At 60.9% G+C, this 26,177-nt stretch overlaps 4 protein-coding genes across 4 annotated transcripts in view; all 4 read right to left on the reverse strand.

Moving 5' to 3' along the window:
• Positions 1 to 6,199, reverse strand: part of LSCM1_07222 (uncharacterized protein) — a gene marked incomplete at both ends in the record, with an annotated part of 7,644 nt that extends 1,445 nt beyond the window's left edge. The window contains one exon of the mRNA XM_067324605.1: positions 1 to 6,199. This exon is cut by the window's left edge and continues 1,445 nt beyond it. Within this exon, the coding sequence (XP_067180962.1) occupies positions 1 to 6,199 (6,199 nt within the window).
• Positions 6,200 to 8,313: 2,114 nt separating this feature from the next.
• Positions 8,314 to 9,648, reverse strand: LSCM1_07223 (uncharacterized protein; the record flags this gene model as incomplete). Its single annotated transcript, XM_067324606.1, has 1 exon — positions 8,314 to 9,648. One exon carries the CDS (start codon positions 9,646 to 9,648, stop codon positions 8,314 to 8,316), a length of 1,335 nt encoding a protein of 444 aa, XP_067180963.1.
• Positions 9,649 to 10,514: 866 nt separating this feature from the next.
• On the reverse strand, positions 10,515 to 12,338 carry LSCM1_07224 (uncharacterized protein; the record flags this gene model as incomplete). Its single annotated transcript, XM_067324607.1, has 1 exon — positions 10,515 to 12,338. The coding sequence occupies one exon, from the start codon at positions 12,336 to 12,338 to the stop codon at positions 10,515 to 10,517; it is 1,824 nt and encodes a 607-aa protein (XP_067180964.1).
• A 6,312-nt stretch (positions 12,339 to 18,650) lies between these two features.
• On the reverse strand, positions 18,651 to 21,323 carry LSCM1_07225 (uncharacterized protein; the record flags this gene model as incomplete). The annotated part of the gene is made up of 1 exon (XM_067324608.1): positions 18,651 to 21,323. One exon carries the CDS (start codon positions 21,321 to 21,323, stop codon positions 18,651 to 18,653), a length of 2,673 nt encoding a protein of 890 aa, XP_067180965.1.
• Between the last annotated feature and the right edge of the window lie 4,854 nt (positions 21,324 to 26,177).

Raw genomic sequence — 26,177 nt, forward strand, 5'->3', positions numbered from 1 at the left:
CGTCTACAAGGACACCGAGGGCGGGCGGCACGGCCCTCGCGGCGGCCGAGTCGACCTTGGTCGCGTAGTAACGCAACTGCAGCCCGCTATCTGCGACACCCTCGACGCGGGCGTAGACAATGTTGCGACCGACCGGGTTGTCCTTGTCGGCCTCAGACGTTCCACCGGCGGCTGGAGGTGTGTTCGCTGACGAGGATTCAGCAGCAGCAGCAGCGATGCGCCACACCGACCCCTTCAAATCTGCCGGAATAAGTATGCCATGCGACGCGCTGCTCCGATCTCTCCCAGAGAGGTATGCAGCCGGCCCGTCATCAGCAGCCGCGGCTGCGGGGGCCTCCACGAGTTCCAGCCATTGCGAGTCCGGCGGGAGAGGCAGCATCGTCACACACGCGCTACCGTCAGCTTCGACAGAAAGCTTCACAACGCCAGCGCTGCGGTGTGCTCTCCGTCGCGACGTCTCATGGGCGTCACCCGCAGCAGCAGCCTCCATCGTCACCGTCGCCAGTCGACTGCCCACGAACCGCAGTGACACCACCGGCAGTGGAAACTTCACCGCCACGACGCACCCTTGGAGAAGAAAGAGGCACTCCGTCGCAGCTGATGAGGCGGCAGTAAAGCAGATGACGCCGTGGCGGGCACTCACGTCAAGCAGACGGACGCTTGCCTGCACGGCTGACGACACCGGTGCAGCGGTCAGGCATCGGTCCAGGTGGAGCGGCAGCACAGGTCCGAGAGGAGTGGTGGTCTCTGCGTCCGCTGCCCTCCCCGCTGCCGTTGTCGCTCCTTCTGCGACGCCCATCCGCGTCATGTACAAGTCCAAGGTGGCACCCTCCAGCACATCAATCAGCGTCGTGCGACCTGTCCTCTTAGAGGACATCAGCACAACACCGTGCGGGGTGCGGCCAGCCCTCGATTCCGCGCTGTTGCTCTTGCGCAGCAGGGACGTCCGCGCGCCCATCGTGCGTGAGCAGGGCGCCAGCGACGGCGGCCAAATCCGGTGGTGCTGGTGCTGCCCCGCGGTATTGCCGGCCTCGCCGTCAGCGGTGCTCCAAGGAAGCGCCTGGGTAGACATGTCGATCCCGGTGAATGTAAAGAGCGATGGGAGGTGGGCGGCCGTGGCCGTCAGCTCCGCCGCGTACAGCGACGAGACATCGTGAAACCGGACGAGACCCACCGGCCAGAGCATCGCCAGTCCCTCCGCCTTGTTGGCAACGAGCCAGCGAGCCTCTACAGGGGAGGGCGGCAGGCGCGCCGTTGCGACAATCAACCGCAGCGCCGCTGCAGCAGACGAGGGTTCACCGTTGAAGGTGCTACCGTCCCGTGCAGGCGTGCGGCGAAGCAGCAGGACCGAGAGCAGCGGCAACGTCGCCTCCTCCGTCTCTGGATCAGTGTCGCCAACAGCCGTCAGCGAGGTCATGGCAACAACAGTATCAGTACTGGGGCTCACGAACGGCAGGGTGAATTGGCTAGACCACTCCGTAAAGGCCTCTGCAGGGCATGATGTGGCGCCAGCAGAGGATGCCGCCGGCGAGGCCGGGAAGAACGATTCTGTGGGATATGTTGTGTACCACACCGCCGCCGCTGTGTCGCTCGTGCACCTGCCCTGCGACGGCGGCGCGGCTCTCTCCTCTTCCGCCCCCACAATATGCGACAGGAAGCGGTGGTTGTTGAGCGTTACCTCGGCTGGGAGGAAAACGAGGGCGGTAAAGCCCGCGGTATCCGTCGCGGTCGCTGGCGTGGTCACCGCTGTTGTGGGTAGCGTCCCCAGCTCCGTCAAGGGCAGCAGCGGCGTCGGATGCCCGGCCATGTACGGCTGGAGTCGCGGCAGACCACCTTCCTGAATCAGTGGTTGAAGGTGGCGGGCGAGCACCTGGCGCACCACCCGCAGCGTGTTCTCGTCACGGGCGTCGAAATTGAAGACGTTGTTGAGTGCCTCGTAGATGCCGTCTTGCGGATAGCGCGACATGTGCTTAACCACGGCAATCAGCTCACGGAGCGAGAAAGGGTAGGTCAGGTTCCCTTGCGTGAAAGCACCCTGTAGCTCAAGAAAGGCCAGAACGAGGCGCCTCAGTAACGGCCGCGGCAGGGTTGGCGCGTAGACAGTCAAGATGGACAGCTGCGACGCCGCGTCCGGGTTGCCCATCACGTACGCGGCGAAGAGGTCGCCGCACTCTCGGAAAAAGTCGTTGCCGTGAAACGGAAAGCCGGGCGGGTTGGCCAGCACAATAATGCGAAAGTCGGGGTGGATCGCGATGCGCTGCGTCGCCCCTGCCGCCGCTGTTGGAGGCAGCTCCATCGCAGGGTCGCAGATCTGCCGCCCGTCACCGAGACGCATCTCGCGGTCCTCGATCAGGCCCTTCAGCACCTGCACCACCTCCACCGGCGCCTTATCGATCTCATCCACCACAAGGCAATGACCTCGCTGGACCGCCTTCACCAGCGGCGAGTCCTCCCACACGACCTTGCCGGCCTCTACCGTTGGGTTGATCGTCAAGCTGCCCACAGTTGTGTCACGGTGCAGCTGAATGTAGTGCCGTGGGATGCCAAGGCGCGAGAGAAAGGCGTCCACCACCTTATTCTTTCCCACGCCCTGGTTGCCAATAAGAAGGATATTGCTGCCCATGGCGTACTGCTTCGCCAGCCAAGCCAAGATGCACTCATGCACTCGATTCGCATGAAACCCGGTGACGTACGGCACCAGGGCCAGCTCCTCCTGAGTGTACGCGCGAGAGAGCTGCAGCACCGGCTCGCCGTTCACGCTCCACACTCGACTCGAGCTCGTGGAAGCAGCGCCGCTGGTGTGGGAGGCGTCATTGGTGGCCATAAGAACTTCGCACCCCGCACTCAGTACCGTTGATATTGCGTCACCGCGTCCTGTCCCCGTGCGGGCGCTCGGCTCTGCCAGCCCGCAGGTCTCCAGCGCGTGTCGCACCTTGGTAGCGGCGACGCCCGTCATCAGCGGTAGCAGCAGCGCGTTGCACACACTCTCCTCGATGCGAGATGGGTAATGCACGGCGAACCGGACGAGGTGGCGCAGCTGTCGGAGGCTGAGCTGCGGCATCTTGCCGTCTGTGGAGTGAAGCTCCTCCAGCTTATTGCGCAGCTGGACAAGTTGCCCTACAACTGCCTCGATGCGCTGCTGGGTCACCACTGGCGCCTCATGCTTCCGCCACGCCTCTGCCTCCAGTGCACGTGCCTCTGCCTGCGCGACCTGCTGCAGCACTGGCCCTAGCGCATCCTCGCCGGTTTCCGGCATCGCTACCATGCGGAATAGCGTTGTGAGGTCTTGTGTGATGAAGAAGTCCCGCCCGCCTCGGCTGCCGGCCGCACCACCGCCACCGCCGCTGGCGGGGAGGGGCGGACGCGCAGTGGCCACAACTCGAAAACAGGGGTGCACTGGGAAGATTCTCCGCGCCCGCATGTCCGCATCGCTCGGCTGCCACAGCACCGCCCCGGTATTCGGGTCGCGCTCCGTGAGCCGCTCCTTCAGCAGGCTGTACTCCATCGGAGGCTTCAGGATTGTACCGTCCGCCAGCACGGCATTCTGGTCCACGAGGAGCTGTTGTAAGGACGACAGCATGCCGCTCGGCAACTTCTCTATGCCATCCAGCACGACCAGCTCGCCGAAGACAGCAGCGTGCAGCAGTGGCGAATCCTGCCACGTCGTGTCGCCCGTCTTAGGGTCCGTCATGCGCTGCTGAAAGAGATCCCTGTTCGTCATGTCCGCGTATAGATGCATCGTCGGCGCATGGGCATACCCCAGCAGCCGCCCGAACGCGCGCACCATAGCCGTCTTGCCGCAGCCGGTGGGGCCGAGCAGGCAGATGTGTTGCCGGCTGGCATGCACCTGCAGCATCGTCTGCAGGACGTGGTAGTGCTCGGTGGTAAAGACTGTGGAAGGCGCCGCAGTGCTTCTGAGGTACGCCACGACGTCCCGCCCGGCACTGCCGCTCGCGTTCAAGGACCCGCGTGAGGTGAGCGCCTGAGAGCCCATGAAGACCTTCAAGGAATACGTCCCCGCGTGGCCAGGATGCGTCGCACTGTGCGCTGCTGTCGCCACCACCGCCTCCGCCACAACGACCGGGACGCCGGAGAATGCCGTGGTGGATGTACAGTTGCGGAATTGCAGGATATAGTTGCAGGCCTGCTGCACTGGCAGTGGGACGCCAGCGGCCGTCGCGGCCCCCGAAACGAGCTGGGCGGAGCGAATGTAGGCACGCGCTGCCGCTGCGCAGCGAGGCTCGCCATCCGCTGCCACGAAGCCTTCTCCCAGCACGACAGCGCGCAGCCTTTCACTCACACGCGACTTCTTGGCGGGTGGCTCGCGCTCGTGGTGGCCATGCGAGGGATGTACATGGCTACCCTCACGGCTGGATCGGCGAGCATGCGCGTTACTGGCGGTGAGATCAGCGGCGAGAAGCAAAGGCGGATACACGTGGCAATGCTGAAGCACCTCTGCGTACTGCGCCAGTCGGCGGTGGTACTCTTCGACGCTCGCGTATCCGGTTGCCGTGGCACCAGCGCCGATGCGGGTGAGTTGGCGGGCGTAGTACGGCCACGGAAAGCCACGCATGACAGCCTCGCCTACCGGCATATCGGGGAAGATGGCGAGATGCTGGGCAACGGTGGCGAGGGCCCAGTTGTCCAGCTCCTGAAGAGGGCTGCTCGCCGCAGCGGCGCCGCTGCTGCAGGGACTGTCCGCATCCTCCTCACCCACGGTGGCGTCAGCGTCGCCCCCGAAGAGCTGCTCTACTGCATCATTGCTGTCGTACATGGTAGCAACCCGGCTACTCCCACGGTCACGCACCGGCGTTGCCGAAGTAGCTTTCTTCCTGCTCGGCCTGCTCAGCTGGAAATCACGCGTAGAGTCGTTGATAGCGGTGATGGTCGCGCGCAGCTTCACCACCTGTGCGAAGCGAGCCGAATGCTCCTCCTGCAGCTTTGCCACCTGCGCCTTCCGCTTGTGGCTGCTGCTGATGCTCTCGCCATCAGCGCTCACAGCCAAAGCGCTCACCACGGACGATGACGGCCACACCACTGGCATCGGCGTGCGGACATAGAGGCACTGAAAGCGCGAGCGCAGCGGAGGATCAAGGGGGTTGCCCTCATAAGGCGGCACCGGCACTGTAATGCCGATCACATGGAACTTTTCTGAAACGCGCACCAGGCCCATCTGAGCGAGCTCATGCTTCGCTTCAGCGATCAGCTCGGCGTTCGGCATTCCCCCGCTTGTGGGCTGCTGCAGATGCCCCCGCTGTTGAAGCTTTGACTCGTACAGCTTCCGCAACAGCGAATCGTAGCGTGCCGGGTGAATGAGAACGGAGCCGTTGTCGAGGTGCATCTCGCGGTTTTCGAGGAGGTTGTTGATCACCGGCAGGACATTGCGCTCCACTTGCGTTAAGCCCTCTAGCACTAGTAGCTGACCCTCAACGGCAGCCGAGACGGCGCTTTGGTCGTCGTAGATGAGGCTGCCATTTCGAATTTCGCGGCGCTGCTTCAAGTCGCTCTCCGTGACGTCGCTGTTGAGGTTCACGACCCGAATCTCGCGGCGGGTGAGGTGGCTGTAAAGCATCACCAGCCACCGCATGGCGGGTCTAGGGTCACCGATGAGACACATGTCCTGGCCCAGCTGCTCCTTCTGCGCGATCCAGCGGAGGTAGCTCCGCGTGAGCGGGTCCTGCACACTGAAGAACATGTTCTCCTCGACGGCTGCATTGTCTCTCAAGGACGGTAAGCCGCCGCGGGGGTTCATGGTACTCTCCTGCGCGTCGACCGAAGCAATCGGTTGAAGGTACCGCGCGGTGTGATCGACGCCGGGGGAGGTCCAGACTACCCGCTCGGGGTGCACCGCGTAGTCCGGCACGGGGATCACCACATCGCCGATGGACAGTTGGGTGCTGCATGGCACCGCCACGCAATCCTGCGGCATCGTTGGAGTCCCGGCGTGCTGCACGCCTGCCCGTGAGGTCGCTGCTGCTCTGTCGCCCCCGCTAGATCTACGAAGTAGCTGCGAGAGCTCCAGGGGTGAGGATCGATAGTGCCGCCGCGACCAGGCACAGGCGTTGCCACTGCAGTAGGGCAAAAGGGCAGGCTGTGGCTGAGCAAATGTGCCGTGCGACAACAATGTCACGGCCGGTGAAACACTGTCGAGGAGGCGCGAGACGATGCTGGGGCGGTAGTGGAGACAAGAGAGAGACATAAGGGGTAGTAGCGGAGCGCAGCACCTGAGATGGCGGGAAAGACGGCGTAAGAGCATGGAATGCCAAAGCGCCGAGGCAGCGACGAGAGAGAAAGAAGAGAGCGACGAGGGGCGACAGCGGAGCGGCACCCCTGCTTTGGCTTTGCACTCTCACCGTTGTTGCTGTTGTTGTCGATCTCCTGCCCTTTGAGCAGGAAGGCACCGAAAAAAAAAACCCTGGAATGTGCTTGATGACGAGGCAGCCGCAAGCAGTTCAGGACGGCGATGGTGGCGGCGGTAAGCTAATGAGGAGTGGAGGGGAAGGAAGAGGGGGCACAGATGGCTGGCCGCACCATCACCTCAGAGATTCCTTTGCAGGTGCCGCAATCCTTCTTGGCGGATGTTGGGAGATACACGTTTCTATGTGCGTGTGTGTGGGAGGGAGGGTGGAGGGGAGGGGGAGGGAAAGCAGCGTATAGAAAGAGAGACAGCGGTGGGATGGAATGGTGTTGGAGACCTCGAGGCGAGGGATGCAGGCAGGGCGCCCGAAAAGAACAGAAAAGCGGCGTTTATCGTGCGACATCAAGGAAAAAATGGGGGTGGGTGCAGGGAGAGTGTACGAGAGGGAGGGCACAGCATCACGGGCGACGCAGGTGCGGGCGGCCATCTACAACAGCGGCGCATCGATGCATCGCACGTACAGAGGAAAAGGGGGCCGGTGCCGCACACTGAGGCACGCCGCACATGCCCCCTGTGCCCGCTGCGTGACGGCTTTGATGGGAAACGTTTTACCATACGCGTCAAGTCGCCCACGTCGCTCACACGTAACGCACCGGCAGCTCATCTCCTGTTGCCTGTGCGTCACGTTGATTCAACCCGCCGCGCTTCGCAACCGTCGCCAACAAGGCAAGCCCGTGTGCGTACATGCACACGCAGGCGTGTACGGCCTTCGCTCCTTTCGTTTTCTCTTCAGTCGATGTGTGCGCGCGCGCGCGCGTGTGTGTGTACGTTTGCATTGCTTTGTTGCTGTCGTTAAATAGGAATAACAAAAGCGCCCATTCCCACGTAGAAACAAAGTCTCAGATAGGCGGGCGCAGAAAGAGAGAGAGGGGGGGAGACGGAGGGAGGAGGGGTGATGAAGCTCCGAATAGTTAAAAACAAAGACGAAATAGAGAAAAGGCACTAAAAAGGCGGAAGCGGGATATACCCGCCGTGTAGCATAGAGCGTTGGAGGAGCGGTGCAAACATGTACATGTACCCCAGTGCGGTTGAAGAGGGATGTACGTACACGATGCAAAGAGGTAGGAGGGAAAAGGGGGAAGCATGAGCACACTTAAATGGTGCGAAGAGCGCTAGCATGACATCTCTGTACAGATCGCGGAAGACAAAACGAGAAAAAATGGGGGAGGCGCACTGCTTCGGTGGAAAAGCCGGGAGGTGAAGCACGGAAAGCTCCTCTTCCTCCTCTGCTGCTGCTTCCACCACCATCACCACCATCACCATCACTCTCTCTCTTCCTATTGGCCCTTGTGGTGCGATTCCTCAAAACGTACAAGGGGAACAAAATAAATCAGAGATACAGCAAACGAACACAAGGAGAAAAAAAAAGAAGAGGGCGCCGAAAAATTGAGTGAGAGAGAGAGAGACCGAAGCAACAATGAAGCGAAAAAAAAAGAAAAAGCAAAGCCGCAGCCGACGCCAGAGGGAAGCGGCGGCCAATACTGTTGCGTGTACCGGCGCATCTGCGTGAAGCAGGGCACCATCGACGTGGAAGAGAAGGACGAGAAGGGAAGAGACGTGGGGAGGAGGGAGGGAGGGGAGGGATCGAGGACGGGAGCACGAGAGCGATGTTCAACGTGCAAAGAGCTTTGAGGCGCCAAAGTTTCTCTTCGCAGCGCACGTGCTCACGGGTTTTCTCCCATCTTTCTGCCTCCGGTTTCTTCCTTCCGTCGACTCCTATGGCAGGGTCGCCCTCCGCTTCCTCTGCATCAGACTGTGTGCTGATGCGCGTAGCTTCCACGGCGGGCACGCATAAAAAGGGGTCCGTTCTCCCTCCCCCAATACCTCACTGCTCCCAAGCACAGATGTACAGAGGGAGGGAGAGAGAGACTCGCACTTGCATGCACACTTCACCTCTACGTGAACCTGCAGGTGCTCTTAGTGGAGCCAGGCGCCTTTAGCAAGCACGAGCCGTCCGGAACCAAGCTGAGAGTAGGTGTACCGGTACAATTGGAAGTCATATAATCGCGCCGGATGACATCATCGAGGCCGCACTGCAACCAGACGGAGCCTCCCGTCTTGGTCGGGTAGCACTTGTTTGTGGGGATCACCGACTTACTGCAATTCTCTCTGCAGAAAAAGTCTGTGCACATGATCTCCTCCACCACCACGGCGCTGGGGATTTGCGTCGGGGTGTTCACCGGGTCAGAGGCAGGAGTGGCACTGCTCGAGACCACCACGGACACGGGGTAATTCGTGAGCAGGCACTGGTTCGTCCACATCTTCACGCGCACGTAGCCCCCCTCGCCCCAGTTCTGCCCCCACGAGTTCTTTATCACCCAGTACGGAACTTGGCCAATCATGCTGTAGCCGACGAGCAGCACACCGTGGTTCAACCGCTGGCCAACGCACTCGGTCAGGACCCCTTTCTTGTATGACATGAAGCTAGTGGCGTCGATTGCGACGGAAATGGGGCCATTCCTTGAAAGCCACGAAGCCATCGCCTCTTCGTCGCTCCCGATCGTTAAGTAGCCATTAATTACCGCGCCGACGACAAGGTCGCCGCTCTCTGAGCAATCCGGCACCTCGCCGTTACCGGAGCTGTAGGGATAACTGTCCTCCGTGTACACACCTCCGTTCGCTTTCTTCTGCAGCCACTCGAATGCCTGCAGCATCAGCCCGCCATTGCAGCCGCTGTCCATGTCATCGCAACTCACCAGCTGCTGCTCCGACAGGGACACCAGCGTGTTGCCGGCAAGGTGCCATTGTGACTCAATGTTGCCGATCGCCGAGAACGCCCAGCAGGACCCGCACGCCCCCTGGTCTTTCACCGGCGTCACGGCGCCCACCTTTCGCCAGTCCTTCTCAGCAGGCATTGTCGACAGGTCCACGGGCGCCTTACGGTAGTGCTGGCTGGCGAACTGCTTCGCCTTCGTGAAGTATGCGGCGCCGTTCAGGTAGCGCGCGGAAAACTCCTCCTCCGACAAGTCGAAGAACTTCGTGATCCCGAACGTCGCGTGTGGGTTCCTCGCCTGGTGCTCTTTCATCACCTCCAGGTTGTGCTTGAAGTTTTCAAGCCGCTGAAGCTCCTCTTCCAGCGTCCCGTACACGCGCTGGTACGTCTCCTTGAACTCCTCAAACAGGACAGCAGCCGGTGTGCCGACGTCTATCCCACGCGCAGGCGTCCCGGCAGTCGCCAGCAGCACACACACAGCCGCCAGAACGCACAGAAAGGCCCTCCAAATCGTCATCGTGGGTGGAGAGGGGAGGAAAGAAGAGAGATGAGAGAAAGAGGGAAATATGCGCACGCGGAGGCGACAGCGAGAGCACGAGGCCAGTTGGAGAAATAGAGAGAGATGCTGGTCTTGGTGGAGGGGAGGGGAGAGGGGGGCTGCGGAGGGAGGGGAAATCTATCGATCACGTTGCAGAGGGGGGAGGAGGGGGTGGGTGCAGGGAGAGTGTACGAGAGGGAGGGCACAGCATCACGGGCGACGCAGGTGCGGGCGGCCATCTACAACAGCGGCGCATCGATGCATCGCACGTACAGAGGAAAAGGGGGCCGGTGCCGCACACTGAGGCACGCCGCACATGCCCCCTGTGCCCGCTGCGTGACGGTCTAAATTGGGAGACGCGCGTAGTCGTCACTGTTCGATATCTTTTGCTTCGCCAGTCGCTTGACATTGTCATGTCACGGTACGCCGGCCTGTTTGCCTCTCCTCTGTGTCAATGCCGGCTTGTACCCTCAGTGGAAAGGGGTAACATGTGCAAGAAGCCTACGCACCAGGAGCAGAATAAACAGATCGTGTGTGTTCAGGCAGCAAGACGACTCTGGCGAAGAAGTTCTAGATCATCTGCTAGAGCACTGGGTTGGGAAAGAAGCAGGCAGCAGAAGCGAGCACACGCTCACACGCGCGCTCGTGCACATTGCAGTACAGCACGCATGCATACATATACACACACGCACACAGCAAGCTATCAAACTATTCGCAACCGTCACCGATGTAGACTTGAGAAGAGCACTGCCCCCCACCCGCGTTCATCCTTGCCGAAGGCAGAGGCGTTCCTTTCAAGGCAGCACTTTGTTCCACACAGTGACCGCGGTGATGCTAGCCTTATGCTAATGTAGCATGGCATCTCGATGGATTTGCTTAACCTTGGCTATCAGTGCAGCGCACCAGCGCTTGTGACGACTCAGAAGCAACGCGTCCTCTTGCACCTGCTCTGGCTCCTCCAATTCAGGCGGCCTTATTTCACAGCCCCGGCCGGCAATTGCTGCGCCGACATCCGCCTCTGCACGCTCCCTTCGCAGCTGCTGCCACTCGCGATGGCGCCGCTCCTGGCGCTGCCGCAGATCTGCCCAGACTTTTGGCAGCCTTTCCTTAGCAAGTCGCTGTAGTGCAGGGTCGGTGCGAGGAAGGCTCAAGGCGAGAGCGACAGAGAGCACCCCCTGCGCAACCGCCTCTGGGTTGTAGCCGCCCTCCAGTACAACGATCAGCCCCACAGTCCGTTCGTCATGCAGGCACCACCCCTTCAGCCGCGACAGGACGGAGGCAAACCCACCCTCCACCGCCATCTTGCCTAGCGGATCGCCGTAGGCGACATCAAAGCCCAATGACACCAGGACCAGGTCAGGTCGGAACTGGGCCAGCCGCGGCAAAAATATTTCCTCCAAGACAGAGTTCATCAAGTGGTCAGAGATGACCTGTTCACATTGTGTCGGCTGTTGTGCGTTGGTGTGTACAGCCACATTGCAGATGCCGCCTTTGGAGGCGGCGTCCCGACTCCCTCCCACGTACGCCGTATCGCCACGACCGTCAAATGGATAGAACCGCCTTTCATCATAGCGATGAAGCGACAGATAGAGTAGCGAAGCGGGGTCGCACGCATCCTCAACAAAAGAGGCGGTGCCCTCGCCGAAGTGAACATCCAGGTCGAGAATTGCAATGCGTGGAGGGCCAGAGGGCAACACTGATGCGTGCCGAGTGCGCAGTTGCTGAGCTGCAATAGCAACGTTGTTGACCAGGCAAAAACCGCTCGGCTTTGACGCCGTGCAGTGATGCCCCGGCGGCCGCACAAGACAGAATGACACGAGAGGCAGCGCGCGCCCAGTAGTGCTGGAGGTGTTGCTGGACCGGGAAGCCGCCAAACCGCGAAGTGCGGCGACGCTCGCATCGATCACAGCACCCGCCGAGAGCAGAGCAGCTACGCTGCTCGTCTCGTCGCTGCAGTAAACGTCGCTTTTCAAGCTTGTCAGTGCCGCTCCGCTCTTCACGAAATCGTCGTAAACTCGTGGGTCTTGAAAGGAGCAAACTTCTTCATAGGTGGCGAGCCGTGCAGGTATCCATTGCGAGCGGTTCGCTGCACTTATCGATGGTGCTGCTCGGCCCAAGTCCGGCTCCAAGCTCCCATCCATATGCATCGTAAAGGGAACCAGTAGCTCAGCAGGCAGAACGTCGCACGCGCGCTCGCAGCTCTGAAGAGTCTCGATTGCACGCTGCAGACGGTGCGGCGTTTCCGGGGAACGGTTGGTCTCAGAGCGATGCAGCAGCATACGGGCGTCAAAACACCACCCCACCGTGATGTCGGGAGGCTGCGGTGCAGCCTCACTCGTCGCGCTGCTCAAAACAGCGGCGTCGGTGCTTTGCGGTGATGTGTCGCTGTCCCCTGCATCAGTGCAAGCGCTCCCTGTAATATAATACACACCCTTGTCTACTAGCTTGCCCATGAGCGCAAGCTCTTGGTTGTCAACGAGGCACAGGCCAGTCGACGATGAGCCTGTGGAGCATCGTGCCCGCAAGCCCACTCGCCCAGCTACAGCCTCAAGCGGCTCTCTAAGATCGCCTTTTCTAATATGCGCTTCAGTTTCAAGCTGAGGAAGTTGAAAGCGTCGCACAATTACGGTGCCATTCAGCTCAGGACGTGCAAAACGTGGTGGCGGCATGGGTAGAGTTCGATATCCTGAGGATGTAGAAGATGAGAGGGGTAGTAGATGAAAGTATAAAATAATACTTATCAACTTTCATTGCCTTGCATCTAGACCCGCTTCACGGTCTGCGGAAGGCATGCACACTATTGCTTATCTCCAATGGGCAAAGTTTTCGCCTCCTGAACTGGAAATCCGGTGAGACTCTCGGATGCTTTCGGCGTCTCTATGAGCGCAGATTTTCTCTTATTGGAAGGTTCTTGCAGGAGATGCCGGTGCCATGCGCAAGCATCTTGATAAGCAGGGAAAGGAAAAGAGATACAAAGCTTAGTGTTGTGAGAAAGGGTAGAAAATAGAAAGAGCGCCTTGGGAAAATTATATATATATGCAGGTGTGGTCAATTTACGGCGGCCTTTGGGCACTTGAAAGGGACGACCTGCTCAAGAGCGCGCTCAGACCCACAGTTGCGCGTCCTAGGATAGTCAACTCCGCTTCCGCTTGCAACGACCAAACGCCCATGGCTCAGGCTGCAGCAGCTCTCCATGAGCCACTGGTGAAAGCACTCGTGTTCCGCAAACCTCGACAAAATGAAGGTTCTTCTCACACTCTAAGAGAGTGATCGTAAGCTCAAGAGAACTAGTTCGCGTCCACTGGTGTGTGCCTGACTCGTCTATCCCTTTTCCTCCCTCTCGTCCATTAAGCTAAACTCCACACCTTGCCTTTCAAAAAGTATCGAGGCGAAGCCTCCCAAGCCTCGCAAAGAGTTCCTCACTCTACTGCTCATTGAACAATTCCTCTCACTCCGTGACGATGAGCCCCTCCGCCGCACCAGCGTCGCTGATCATTCTGGGTTACAGAAATGCATCGCTAGAACTGCTTGGCACACTCCTTGGGATGCATAACCTCCTCTTTCAGTCCATCAGAAACAACGCCTGTCGTGGCTTGTGGCCATTCAATGAATCTGCACCGTTTAGCCCCGCTTACAGGCTTCCCATCGACTGTCTGCTGGCTCGCAGCTCCCAGTTCTGAAAATTGGCACTGCCAGCTGAGCAGCGGGTGCCGTTACTTCACTGGCTTCGATCACTCAACGCCCATCAAAATGCTTAAGGTCTTTCATGAAATTAAACGAAAGCGGGTCCTCTAGGGCCCCTTCATTGGCTATAAACCCATCGGCACCGTGACCTTGGAATCATTCGCGCGGACTGCACAGACGAGATGATTCTCTTCCATACGCAAGCGGCGCAAGCGTCCCCTAAGGAAGGAAACCCTCCGTACCTCCGACTGATGAGCGCCAGCGTCCGCTCGTCTCTGATAAGATACAAGACGGCAGGCAACCGCTAGCATATATTGCACTTTTGTAGGCATACTACTCCAGCTACAACAGCCTTATAACCCACATTTCGTTCTCCGAAGCCACGCCCCTCATCGGAAAAAAAAACTGTCGATATCAAACAAACCTTTACTTCTCTGCACTTTGCACGCCTCTTTCTCAAAGTGCCCAGCTGCCATAGAGCATGGGCAAGCCTCCACTCCGTACCGACCCTCACACAGACACACACACAGGGCCCATCGCCGCATCCCTGCAAGGCAGCCGCGCAGGCACGCGATGCAGGCATGCGCCGGCACAGCCACAACCCAGCACCGCCGCTCGCCCCAAGGCATACACGCGCCAGCCTCGCAGGTCACTCCGGCGCAGCACCGTCGAGGGCCTGGAGGCGGACATCAGCGGCACCGCATCGCACAAACCTCCCCAGCGTCGCAGGGGGCTGGGACCGATGTCACTAGCAAGGGTGGTTCGGCATGGGCAGTGATATGAGGGGGCTCCTTGGCCTCCTCTTTCAGAGTGAGTACTGGGTTGAGACCGCGTTGGGATGTAAACTGCCATCATTGCTTCTGTTTCGTTGTTCCCAGAGCTAGAGAAGAGTGTGGCCAAAGTGCCTATCGGGATCTTTTCTTTCGACTAGCAATCACGATGTCTGAATTTCGTCGCTTGCCCTTCCCCATCAAGCCGCAGCTCAGGAATCTCGCTTATTCGGTCTCAGCTTAGGGTCGCAAACAAATCCGCATAGTCATCAAGCCTGCTGCCAACTGAAAGAAATACGCGAATATCAGGGGCACACGCACACGAACCGAAAAGACCGAGCCTGTCATGGTCGCATTTGCTTGCAACAGTACTTTTGGGAAAAATCTTGGAACGGAGGAAAAATAGATGTGTTCAATGAAATGGCGAATAGGAGATATGTGAGAATTTTTTCAGCTCTTGATAAGCACAGCGGCATACCTGAATGCCATAGAGACCCTGTCTTGCTGTCATATCACCTGTATAATCCAGTTTTTGCGAGCGCCGCGTGCGGAGAAGAAAGGACCTCTATTTTATTTATTTTTTCAGATACATACCTAACTCGTCCCGAGGCACTGAACCGCGCAAACGCAATAAAGGCAGAAAAGATACCAACGCATCTCCTTGCAAGCCGCACGAAGCTACCGTGCCGAAAGAGAAGGGCAGGAATAACAGCGAGCACATGTGTGCGCAGCTGGCCAGCAAAAAAGGGAAAGGCGAAGATGCACAGTGAGCCCACGAAGTGGCACTACAAGGTTCCATGCGAAGTATTAAACGGGCTAGGTGCAAAACGTGTCCTTGACTCATTCCAGTCTGGCAAGACATGTGGGTCATAGTCTTCGCGAAGTGGCACCTCAACACAATAGGCTGAGAGCTGGTCATCGTCAAGGTGGTGATCAACGAACAGAATGTCGAAAGGGCTCCTATCTAACGGTATCCCAGCGTATAGCCCGGGAGAAGAACTCGCCATAATGAGACTATTACTCACCCTCGTGTCATCCTCAGATTTCCCGTGGTGTCGATCGAAGAGATCAAGCTCCAAGTCCATGTGGAAGGCAGCGTCGGCGCCGCACCGTATGCGCTGCACATCTGCGAAAGGCAAAGACCATTTGGGTCGGGCAGGCACTGGCGCATCACCCAGAGCCGAGCTACTCAGAGCTCGCAGGTGACCTTCTACTCCCTTCATTGCGGTGGAAAGAGGACGCTCAGTTGTAGGTGGCACTCGCTTACTCCCGATGAGCTCTTCTACTCCTTTTACCCACCCATCATCTTGAGCGACGAGTCCCTGTGCAGTTGCTTGCTGATGACTGTTGCCATCGTCCGATTCGCCTGCACTGTGCTGTGCTGCCGCGGCAAATCGAGCATGCTGCAACTCGTGGTCCGTGGTAGCAGTCAAAAGCCCATCTGGTGGCGCTGAGCGGCGTGCCGGGGACCAAGGAGTTCCACCAAGACCACCAGTGCCAACGCAATGATCCAGCCCCAGTGCTCGCCGAAAGAGCAGCTCACGACTCCTTTTTGTTGATTTCGAGCGGTATCGCCGGCACTCCGCGCTTGCGGTTAGACGATCCACAACTTTGAACGGGGACACCTCACTTCCGACGCTTCTATGCGGAGATCGAGACAGGGGAGACCAACACGATGATTCGTTCTGGTCGCAGCTGCGCAGCGGTGAGGCGCCCCTAGCACTTTTCGGATAGGCACTTGAAACACTTCTGTTTGAGAATTGCGAGACGTTGTGGGAAGAGTCATCATGGGGAGTGTTACGACTCGAAAACACTGAAGGCACGGCACCTTCCAAAGCAAGCTGCTCGCCCATCCGAATGTTCCAGTCTTCCCATTTTCGAAGGATGAATTCCTCTTCTTCTGGTGTTTTCATCTCGATGGGTTGTGGAAGCTTTTGATGAGCTACCGATGATGTACTGCATACAAGAAAACTCCCAGGTAATGCCGGGGCCCTTCTCCTAGAGTTAAAACTGGCAGCACCACGGCCTTTCCGTCTGCTTCCCACATGCATATCGCTCGTGTCAAGATCTGCATACGCGCGTCGAGCATATTTGGTGATAGGATATGATACTACATCGCTCTTCAGCGTAACCGAATGAGCGCCGTTCTCGCGCGAGGACGAAGGGTTCCGTACCGAGGGTACGCGCGCTGCATGGTATACCGGCAGCATTTTCTAGGCAACCAAAGGTCAATGCGCGATCATGGTAACCAAACACAAAAAGCGGGCAGAAGTAGCAATTCCTCATAAAGATGTACCACAGTCTCCCAAGAAAAACCCTTGGGAATCCAACGGCGACGCCCCCCCCCTCCCACTCTCGGTGTTCGGAATACTTTCCGCGACCGTCAATAGAAGTGTGGATACCATCACCCCACTCACAGGGTGTATTCTCTTCTCTGGCTTTTCTTTCCAATCACATCGATAGCGTTGTCTGCCAACAGAGCGCCGCAGCTTTATTCCCTGAACTGCCTTTTCCACCCTCTCCCTTACGCCCTTCAGGTGAAAGAAGGTAGGGGGCGCATATGTGAGGCCACAGAACCCAAAAAAGGTCCTTTGGAGCAACACCGCCGCGGTCTAGAGAATCCCTGTGGCGTCACTGGATATACAACGGCAACAAGAGTCTAGGACACAAGTGATGCGGCAGAGTCCTGTAGAACCAAAGCGCCCACGAGATTTGGGAGGGGGGCGCGCGACGTAACACCGCTGGCGCCGGCGCCCGGGCCGCGGGCGGCGCTGTGCCAAAGCGGCTGGCGATGGCGCGCGCGCATCCGCCCCCCCCCCCCCAATGGCGCGAAAGGCCTCGGCGTGACGGGCATCCTTCCCCTGACGCTCGCTGCCCACTGGCGGCGGAAGGGAAGCTCGGCGCCCAGGTAGGCAGTCAGCGCGACCTGAAAAGCCAGTGCGCGGAGGACTTAGAGCCTGGGGGTGCGTTCAAAAACATGGGGGCCCGGAAAAGGGGGACCTGGGCCTCCCAACACCCACGAAGGCCCTGCCAAACAAAAAAAAGTTGATGACGCAACCCGAAACCCCAGAAATCCCGAAAGGGCACTAAGGGCCTAGTTGTGAGAAAAGGAATCCCCCTCACCGATCCCTTTCACGCACCAATGCTTTGAAAAAATGGCAGTTAGCATAGACAAACCCCGCATGGCATTTTCCACAAACCCCCGAACCACAGATGGCAGACCAGCCCGCATGCGCCATTTGTCTTCCAAACATCCCCGCTACTTTCATAAATTAAAGGGTGTGAATGTGACAAGAAAATAAAAGCAGAAGCATGTAAAGCTCAACCGTGCGACGTTAGGGCGCGTCGGGTAATGTAGGGTGCGCTTGCCAATCGGACAACAGAGCTCGATGCGTTTTTTTGTCCCGCCAGATGGGGCGGGGGTGCCGGGGGCCGGGCTAGCTGACCAGGCTGCGCTGCGCCTAACGCGCGCGGGCGCCCCTTTGTGTGTAGGCGAATGACTCTACCTCTCCCCCTGCGTTTCCCACCGTCTCTCCTGCATACGCATGAGTGCTCTGCACGCAAACGGTGGATACCTGGTGAAGAAGCGAAGCCCTCTCGCCCTCCACGCCACCATCGCCTTTCACACAATAGTTCCGGGGAAAAAACGCCTACCCGCCCGCCCAGGAGGTTGTTGACAGGCCCCCGATAGCGGCAGCGAGGGTGCCTGTCGAAGCTGCCCTCTGTCCTGTAACGATTGGCTGCACTGTAGAAGATTGTGATATTTTGTTTCTTCCCGCTGGCCTCGTAACTGCAGCCTGTTGTACACCGCTGCTGCAACCTGTGAGCGTTGATTTCCTCTGCAATCGGTTGATTTCTTCCTTTCCATGATTAGTGGGTGAGGCTGCGCCCAGTCAACGTGTTGTCGGGCGACTGTGTTGTGTGAGAAACGAGAAAGCGTGAGGGGAGGAGAGGAACGTGATGTAGGTGGCTGACGCTCCTGCTAGTCGCATGCGCTTGAACAGCCCCCCTCCACATTTGGGGAGCAAATCTCGCCGCGGCTTCGCTGCGCTCGCGGGTCTCATTTCTCCTGTAAGCAGCCTTCTGGCCAGGACCAGCCCTCGTCCCCCGTAGCCGTGCTTGCCCATCGTGTGGAGTGTACTCCGTTCCGCGTTCTCTCCGCTGAGTGCGGCGCGTGCGTGCTGCGGAGAAGAACGACCCCGCCACAGCTCCGTCACAACCCCCGCAGTCGCTCCTTCCTGGCGGACGCGCCGGTAGCCGCTTTCCTTGCCGCGGTAAGGGAACGCTGGCCGGGGAAAGAACTCCCCATCAGGGGTGCTGGGGCCCCGTTGCGGGCGAACATGAGGGGGGGCCATGTCGCCCCCATCCACCCGCCCCGTTGCGGGCGAACATGAGGGGGGGCCATGTCGCCCCCATCCACCCGCCCCGTTGCGAGAATCGTGGGCGGCGATCCGCGCGCCTGCTCGCATAACGGGGAGTACGTGCTTCGCAGAAAAGGCACCGCCAGGTCGTCGGCAGCGCGCCGCGTCACCCCCGTGTCGTACCGCCGTCGTCGGCGAAATTGCGTGATAGCTCATCCGCGGGGTTCACCTGGCCGGCGATGTAAAAGAACACCACCTGCACGCGCTCGGTAAAGTAGAGGGCCGTCGTGTACGCGTACAGGCGGTTCAGGCAGCACCCTCTGCCGATGCCGCCGAAGCCGTTGTGCTTCCGCTGCGCCCGCACAATCGCAAAGTGGTCCGTGACCACCGCCATGCGCATGATCGGGCCCCTTCTCGCGGCCAGCCCGTGCGCCATCAGGTACTGCAGGCACAGCATCGCGGCCCGTGGCTCCGCGTGCGCCGAGTGCTTGGCGGTGAAGTATTTGTCGTTCGGCAGCGGGTCCGGCACCCGCGTGCGTGGCGGGCCTTCGCCGACGCGACCTTTCGGGTGCAAGTCCGTGGCCCACCTCTGCTGCAGGGCGTCGGTGGTGCCGTTCGCGTACCGCACCACCGCTCCCCACCCGTCGGCCGACGCGTCCGTGAAGCAGATGGCGTCGTACGTGCCATCCTCGTAGGTGGCCGCGGTCCTGTCCGCGATCGTCCACCCCTCGTTCTCGACCAGGCGTCCGCCGATCGATTGGAGGCATGCGAGGGCGTTCGACCCCACATAGGGCACCTCGTCGTCCCAATCCCGGCCGCGGTCCACGAGCCGAAACATGGCTCGGTACGCCTGCTGCAAGGGGAACGCCTCCACCGGGTTCAGGCGCGTCGTGTGCATGGCGTACATGACCAGCGACGCCAGGGACGCGAAAGACCGGCATGAGAAGCGCGTCGCTCGGAGCGCCAGTTTCAACTTGGACACCGTCTTGAGCGCGTTGCGTACCACCCGCTCGCTCCCGTTCCAATGGAAGTCCTCTCCCAGGAACGTGTTGTCGGCCCGTGCCAAGGATAGCAGCTCCTCGTCCGACATGGCCGCCACGGTCTCCCGATCCGGGGAGGTGAGGAGGTTCGCCGTCCGGATGCGGGCTAGGATGCGCCGCACCGCGGATAGAAACGCACGCTCCTGCCCCTCGCGCGCCGCGATGAGCATGTTGTCCATCATGGTGAAGATCGTCACTGGTGTGTCGATGTCCACGATCGTCCATGTCACCGCCTGCCCCACCGCTACGCTCCATCGTGCGCCGGTGGGCAGCGTGCAGCACCGGTAGAGGACATGGTCGCGTGCGCGGAACACAAACGTGTTCCGCATCTCCTCCGGCAAGGGGATGGCGTCGTAGAACGCCACAAAGTCGAGCTGGAACATGTACCGCGCGTAGCGGAGCTCCTGGCGCCGCCACTGGCGGGTCGGATGCTCCACCTTCGGCAGCTCCTGCTTCGAGACCAGGGCGTTGAGGTGCGGCTCGGTGATCAGCCGTCGTCGGCCTTTCATCTCTGGGACAGAGAACGTGTTCACCCCGCGCACGCCCTCCGGCAGCGGCCGGCGCGAGGCTGGGTGGCGAAGTTGCCAGTCGCAACGCTCGAACTTCCCCATCTCCACCGCTCTCAGAACGTCCGCGAGCGGCAGGGACGCCGTCTTCACCGTTTGTGAAGTGCGCAGGCCCACGAACCGCCTCGGGTTCATGTATTGGATGGCCTGCTCCAGGAACCGCTTCGTGCGGCTGTGCGCCGTGGGCATTCCCCGCACGGCCGCCAGGTCCAGCGGCGTGGTGTGCTTCAGGTGCAGGGGCCACTGCCGCGCGTCGGGCAGCGTCGCCACCGGTGGCAGCCCCTGCATGCGGCGCGTCTCCGCATACAGCTCCGCGTCCGACACCCCCAGGCTCTTCGCCGTCGGTGCCTCCCATCCTAGCTGGTCAATCCTAGGAGGACTTGCGCGGCGCTTTCCTGCACGGCAACGGCCTCCTTCGTTTGCTGGAGGCCATAGCCCAGGTACCGCTTGAGCGTGTCCGCTCGCGTGTGGCCGGTGATCCGCATGAGGCCCGCCTCGGATACGCCGTTCGCTGCCAGGTGACGTGCGGCACCCTTCCGGATGGATGGGAGGGCCGCCGCAGGGTTCACGCGGCGCAGCTGATTGCGGAGGCTCGTCACGTCCGCAAACAGGCGCTGCGTTGGGCCTCGGCTCCTCACCAGCTTCAGCAGCAGGGCCGCGTCCTCTCGCTGCAATCGCGTCCCTATCGCATAGGGCCCGCGGAACCTCGCACCCTTTCCATAGCGGATCGTGATGCTCACTGAGGCCGTCGGTGAGCTCTCCGAGAGTGCGGAGATGTGCACGTCCATTTTCAGGAGTGTCCCCAGGTCGCCCGCTCGCGCGGCGCAGTGCCACGCCAGCTTCAGGAAGAGCGCGGCGCGCGGGTGGGTGCGGCAGAGCTCCCTGTAGGCCCTCTGCATCTCCTCCACCCGCAGCGGGGCGGGTGGGTGCGTCTCCGACTCCCTCTCGAAGCGCCTCGCCGCGGTGGCCGCCGCCCGGAACTCCGGTGAGGTCGATAAATCGTATCCGTCCGCCTGGTTTGTGTACAGGGGGAGGTTCAGCAGCGCGCCCTTGACGGACGCCAGGGCCTTGGAGATGGTGGGCCACTGCCAGTTCCGCGCCCGAGCCGCTCGCACGATCAGGTGGATGACCGCCTTTGCCAGGTCGCAGTCCAGCAGGTCGCTCGGCATCGACCGCAGTTCTCGCAACCAGCGTATGTGGCCCGCGCGGACCTCCGGCGACACCGCGGCCCATGCCACCGCGCTGACGTGTGGGGGCCTGTCCGGGTAGATGTACCACCCTCGTGGGCAGGCGCGCCCCCCAGCTCGCCTGCCGTCCCCGTTTTTTAGGGGGAGCGCCGTCTCTCCGTAGAGCGCCGCGTGCTGCTCATGGAGAAGTTCTCCGGGCGCCGTGTCGGGCGGCGTGGCGCTCAGCCCGTCCTCCTCTGCTCGTCCCGCGTCCGCCAGGAAGGGGTCCTTCGCGTGGGTGCCCCGAGGGGCACCAGCTTCCGCGGCCTGCCGGCCGACCGTTGGTGCTGCCAACGTGCGCGAGTCCTCTGCCTGCTCCGCTGCCTCGGCTGCCCGCGGAGGCGCCACCGTGTACACGCCGACCGTCGCCTCGCGCGGTTTCGCCGTCACCGCATAGTGGCCCTCATATGCTCCCTCGGCGCCGACGCCGTTCCTGTGAACCGCGCCCCGAGTTGGAACACCCAGTCTCCTCTGAAGCACCGCGGCAGGCCAGCGTGCGCGACTCCCTGCACGATCAGGAAGTGCTTCGATGTGTCGGACAGCGCGGACTCGTCCAGCAGGCGGGCCTTCCCGTTGCGCGTCGGTTTTCCATACGGGTGCACAGAGAGGCCCATGCGCACCAGGGCGTCCGCCACGTCGGCGGGTTTGCCGGCATCGAATCCGTACGCTCTGGCGCGCCTGCACATCGCCTCCACGGCGAAGGACCAGTGTGCGCCGTCCGCGAAGTTCGCGAGCGCCGATGCCGTGAGCATGTAGCGCAGTTTGCGCCGCGCGGCGGCTGTGGCGGCCGCGTCGTGCGCCTCTATCAGCTCCTCGACACTCGACGCGTGGCCGCCCTCCAGCTCTGGCTCCTCCTGTCGAGGCGCCGTGGTGGGTGGGTGGGGGGGGGTGATGGCCGCTGCTCCAGCTCCTTCCGCATGGATGCCGTGAAGGTCTCGGCGGACATCCTCTCCCGCGTAGCGCGGATGAGGAAGCGGCGCAGTCGGCCCAGCAGGGTGGAGGCATCGCCGATGGGGCAGGCGTAGTGGTGGGAGAAGAACGACGCCACCATGTACAGCCCATAGTCCTCACTGCCGCGAGCCTGTCTCGCGCAGTATCCGTTGGGGATAGCAAGGCGTGGCCACATCGCCTGCAGACCCCGACGCAAGTCGCGTTGTACAGGGTCCGACGGGGCGGAATCAAAGACCGTGAGCGCGTAGGTGCGCTTACCCTCGGCCCGTGTCAGCACCCCCTCAATCCAGTGGTGCCGGATAAAAAGGGGAAAGTAAAGGACCCCGTGCCTCCGCACCAAGTCCTGTATGCGCGCGATGTGCTGCTGAGTTAGGTTAGGCAACGTGTCGCACGGTAGTACTTTCCCTGGTGGGAGGTAGCGCTGAAGAATCGCGTCCAGTTCCCTGTTGGACGTCTTCCCCGCGCGCAAGTCCCCACCCCACAGTTCCTCTGTGGAGGGCCGGCCCTTCTTCGGGACGCTGTCTTCGTCCCGGCAGGGCCTTCTCAGTTTTTTGTACTTGGGTCGGCGTTGTCCCGTACCGCGCTGGCCGGCTCGTTGGGCCCCACCCCACCGCCATGCCACATGATCTGCGGTGGCGGCTGGCGCGCCCCTCGGCTGCGGTACCCCCCGCTCTTCCGTGCGGGCTGCTGCGGCGGTTCTCGTGGATAGCTCTGCCGCTGCGAGTGCTTGGCGTACGCCTCCATCTGCTTCTGGAGCTGGTCCATCCGTTGCTCCAGCGCTGTGTAGTCGGCTGCCGTCATCCGCTGTCCGTCCGGACCGTAAATGGGTGCGTAGCCGCCTCCACCGATGCTCAACGCTCTCTCCGCTCTGAAGAACTTCGCCTCCTCGCATGCCGTGTCCCCGGTCGCGTTCGTCGCTGGCGCCTGGAGCAGCTGGTAATTGAGCGCGTTCAGTTCCCTTGTCGGGAACAGCGGGTATTGCAACTGCATGACGGCTGCGCCATAGAGGTCGGCCCTATCGCTGTACAGGCGCTTCGCCAGAGTCCAGTTGTGGCAGATCATGAGCGCCGGTGCTGGGATATGCAGCAACAGGTGGATGAATGTCATGACGTCACTGAGAGGGTCCTCCGAAAAGATGGTGTAGGCCGCCAGCGTCGTTTCGTGTGGGGTAAGCGATCGCTCGCGCGCGCGCGGGAAATGAAGTCTTGTCGAAGTCGTTCCACTGCCCCCTCCCCTCCTTATGCGCACCAATCACCCCCAGCGTCTGCTCGACCAGGCGGGCCTTGGCTTTCCATGGAAAGAGCTTGCACTCGGTCTCGAACTGGAGGGTGTTCCGGTGACGATCCTCACCATCCTCGCTGGGAGTCTTGTGCCTCTCTGCCTGACAGATCCCCTTCTCGGCGGTTGCCAGTAACGACTGCACCCTCTCGTGGTAGCATTCCTCGGTGCTGACGCCTTTCACCGCCATCATTCTTAGGGCCTCCACGTGGTACATGGCCTTCTCCCTGATGGTGGCGGTGTCGCTCGACATTGTTAAGAAATAGGAAAGACGTTTTTTCCCCGAACTATCGTGTGAAAGGCGATGGTGGCGTGGAGGGCTAGAGGGCTTCGCTGCTTCACCGGGTATCCACCGTTTGCGCGCAGAGCACCCAAGCGTGTGCAGGAGAGACGGTGGGAAAACGCAGAGGGAGAGGTAGAGTCATCATCCCGCACACAAGGTGGCGTCCACGCGTGTCCGGTGCCGTGCAGCCTGCTCAGCGAGCCGGGCCCCCGGTTCACCTCCGCCCCATCTGGCGGGACAAAAAAACGCATCGAGCTCTGTTGTCCGATTGGCAAGCGCACCCTACATTACCCGAGACGCTCTGACGTCGCGCGGGTGGGTTGTTGCCATGCGGCTCCCTAGTCCCCCCCAGCCCCGTTAAAGGGCGGACGCGCCGACACCCCACCAGCCCTGTGGGTGCTGCTTTGGGGGCGCTGCCCACGCGGGCTGCGCAGCAAGGGGCCCGCCATTGGGTATAGGCGCACTCGCGGGCGGAGCCCGTCTGTACCTCTTGCCCGTCCCGCGAGCAGCCTAATCTCTGTGTGTGCTTTCTCCCATAAAACAATAGTGGCGTGCTCTGTCAACCAGCGTCCCCGGCGGTGTGTCCCCACGCGCCGTGAGGAGGACGAGGGCTGGTCCTGGCCAAAAGTCTGCTTACAGGAGAAACGAGACCCGCGAGCGCAGCGAAGCCGCGACGATATTTTCCCCCCAAATGTGGAGGAGTGCTTTTCCAGCGCATGCGACTAGCAGGAGCGCCAGCCACCCACATCACATTCTTCTCCCCTCACGCTTTCTCATCTCTCACAACCCGTTCGCGCGAAACATAGGGCCTTTTAATTCCCAGAGAGCCGGCCCGGCCTTTCCGTTTTTAACCCAAATGGCATGCCGAAGGCTACGGGCCAGGAGGGAAACGCTGGGTGTTTTCGAAGGGAAGCGAAAATCATTGATAGAAAGAAAAGCTCAGTATTATGGAAACAAATTCAGCTGTTGCTTTAACTTTCTGGGTTTTGGGCAATGGCAAGCCCACTGCTGGCTATTCATAATGGTTTCGTATCCGCTTGGTCTTGGCCAGCGGGCTTTGTCCTAGAACTAAGAAAACGTTTTTGTGAGCGCGATCGCCCCCACGAATGCATTTGGGGGATCCCCAGGCAAGAAAAATGGGCGGGAAAGTATACGCTGCGCCCTTCTATATAAAATCAAACCAACCTTGTTTTTCGGTAAAAAATGCGATGTTTTGCGGCCGGCCGGCGCGCGGTGCTGGGGGTTGCCGTGGGCGTTGGCACCGCCCAGCGGCTTTTGGCCAAGGAAGAGAAAGGACACGGCCCCCCCGCCGCTGAATCGCACGAGGCCGCAACCCATGAAACCAGTGGCGCATGCACCGGCGTGTTCTGGCGCGAGCCGGCTTTTGCGTCTTCGGCCCCGTGCTTCTCGTGGGCCCTTGGTGGAGGTTAGCGCTGGCAAACCAGCCCGCAGAGAAAACCAAAACCATCAGCCCAGAACCAAAAAGGGCAGCGAATTGCCGAGGCAGCCGGTGTCCGGCCAAAGGGCGGCGACGCTTTTTTTTTTGCGGAAAACCACGGCCCTTTCCCTTCACCAAGGCGGCTTCCCTTTTTCGGGGCGGGTGTCGTGAGCCGCGCCCGCCCAGCGGGCCCCTCAAAAAACTAAACGTGGTGCCGGGCCGCACGGCGTGGGCCAGCTTGCAGCCCGAAAAGGGAGCCCGTGACCCTGGCCGAAAGGAAAGGCGGCAACCCCCCCGGAACCCCCCAAGACGCAGCGAAAGGAGGACCGGCAACGCAACCAGAATTTGGAAGAAGCTGTGTGGCTTGGGGGCCGCGCGTTTGGAATCGCTGTGTTTTTTGGGGCCGGCCTGTTCTGTGCCGTTGCGTTCGTGGCCTTGCCACGTGGCGTTTTGGGGGGTCGGGGGGGGGGGTGCCGCCGCCTGGGGGCGCGGGGTTTCGCGGTGGCGGCTGCGTGGGGGCGCTGGGCACGCGCCAACCCGCCGGCAAAGCCGCCGCGCGGCCCCAAGGGGAGACCCACGACACGACCGGATCACCGCCCACGCCCCCCCGGAAAGCGGCGGCGCCTTTAAAGGGGGGCCGCCGGAAAAGGGCATGCGGCCAAAACCCCGGCGGCGCCCAGGAACGCCCGCCCGCGGCCCCGCCGCGTTTCTTCCGAGGCCCCAAGCCGCGCGGTCGAGGCAGCCCCAGGGGTGCCGCGGTGGCAAGGAGGCCGCGCCGCCGGCCCGAGGGAAACGAGGCAGGCCCCCAAGTTTTTTTCGCATATACAATCGGATCCGCGGTGTCCATTTTGCTATCCGCGCATTTTTCAAGCCGGTCGCCGCGTTTCCAGAAAATCCTCGATTCCTGCAGA

The sequence above is a fragment of the Leishmania martiniquensis genome, chromosome 8 (genome assembly GCF_017916325.1).
Source record: "Leishmania martiniquensis isolate LSCM1 chromosome 8, whole genome shotgun sequence".
In the NCBI taxonomy this organism is placed as follows: domain Eukaryota; phylum Euglenozoa; class Kinetoplastea; order Trypanosomatida; family Trypanosomatidae; genus Leishmania; species Leishmania martiniquensis.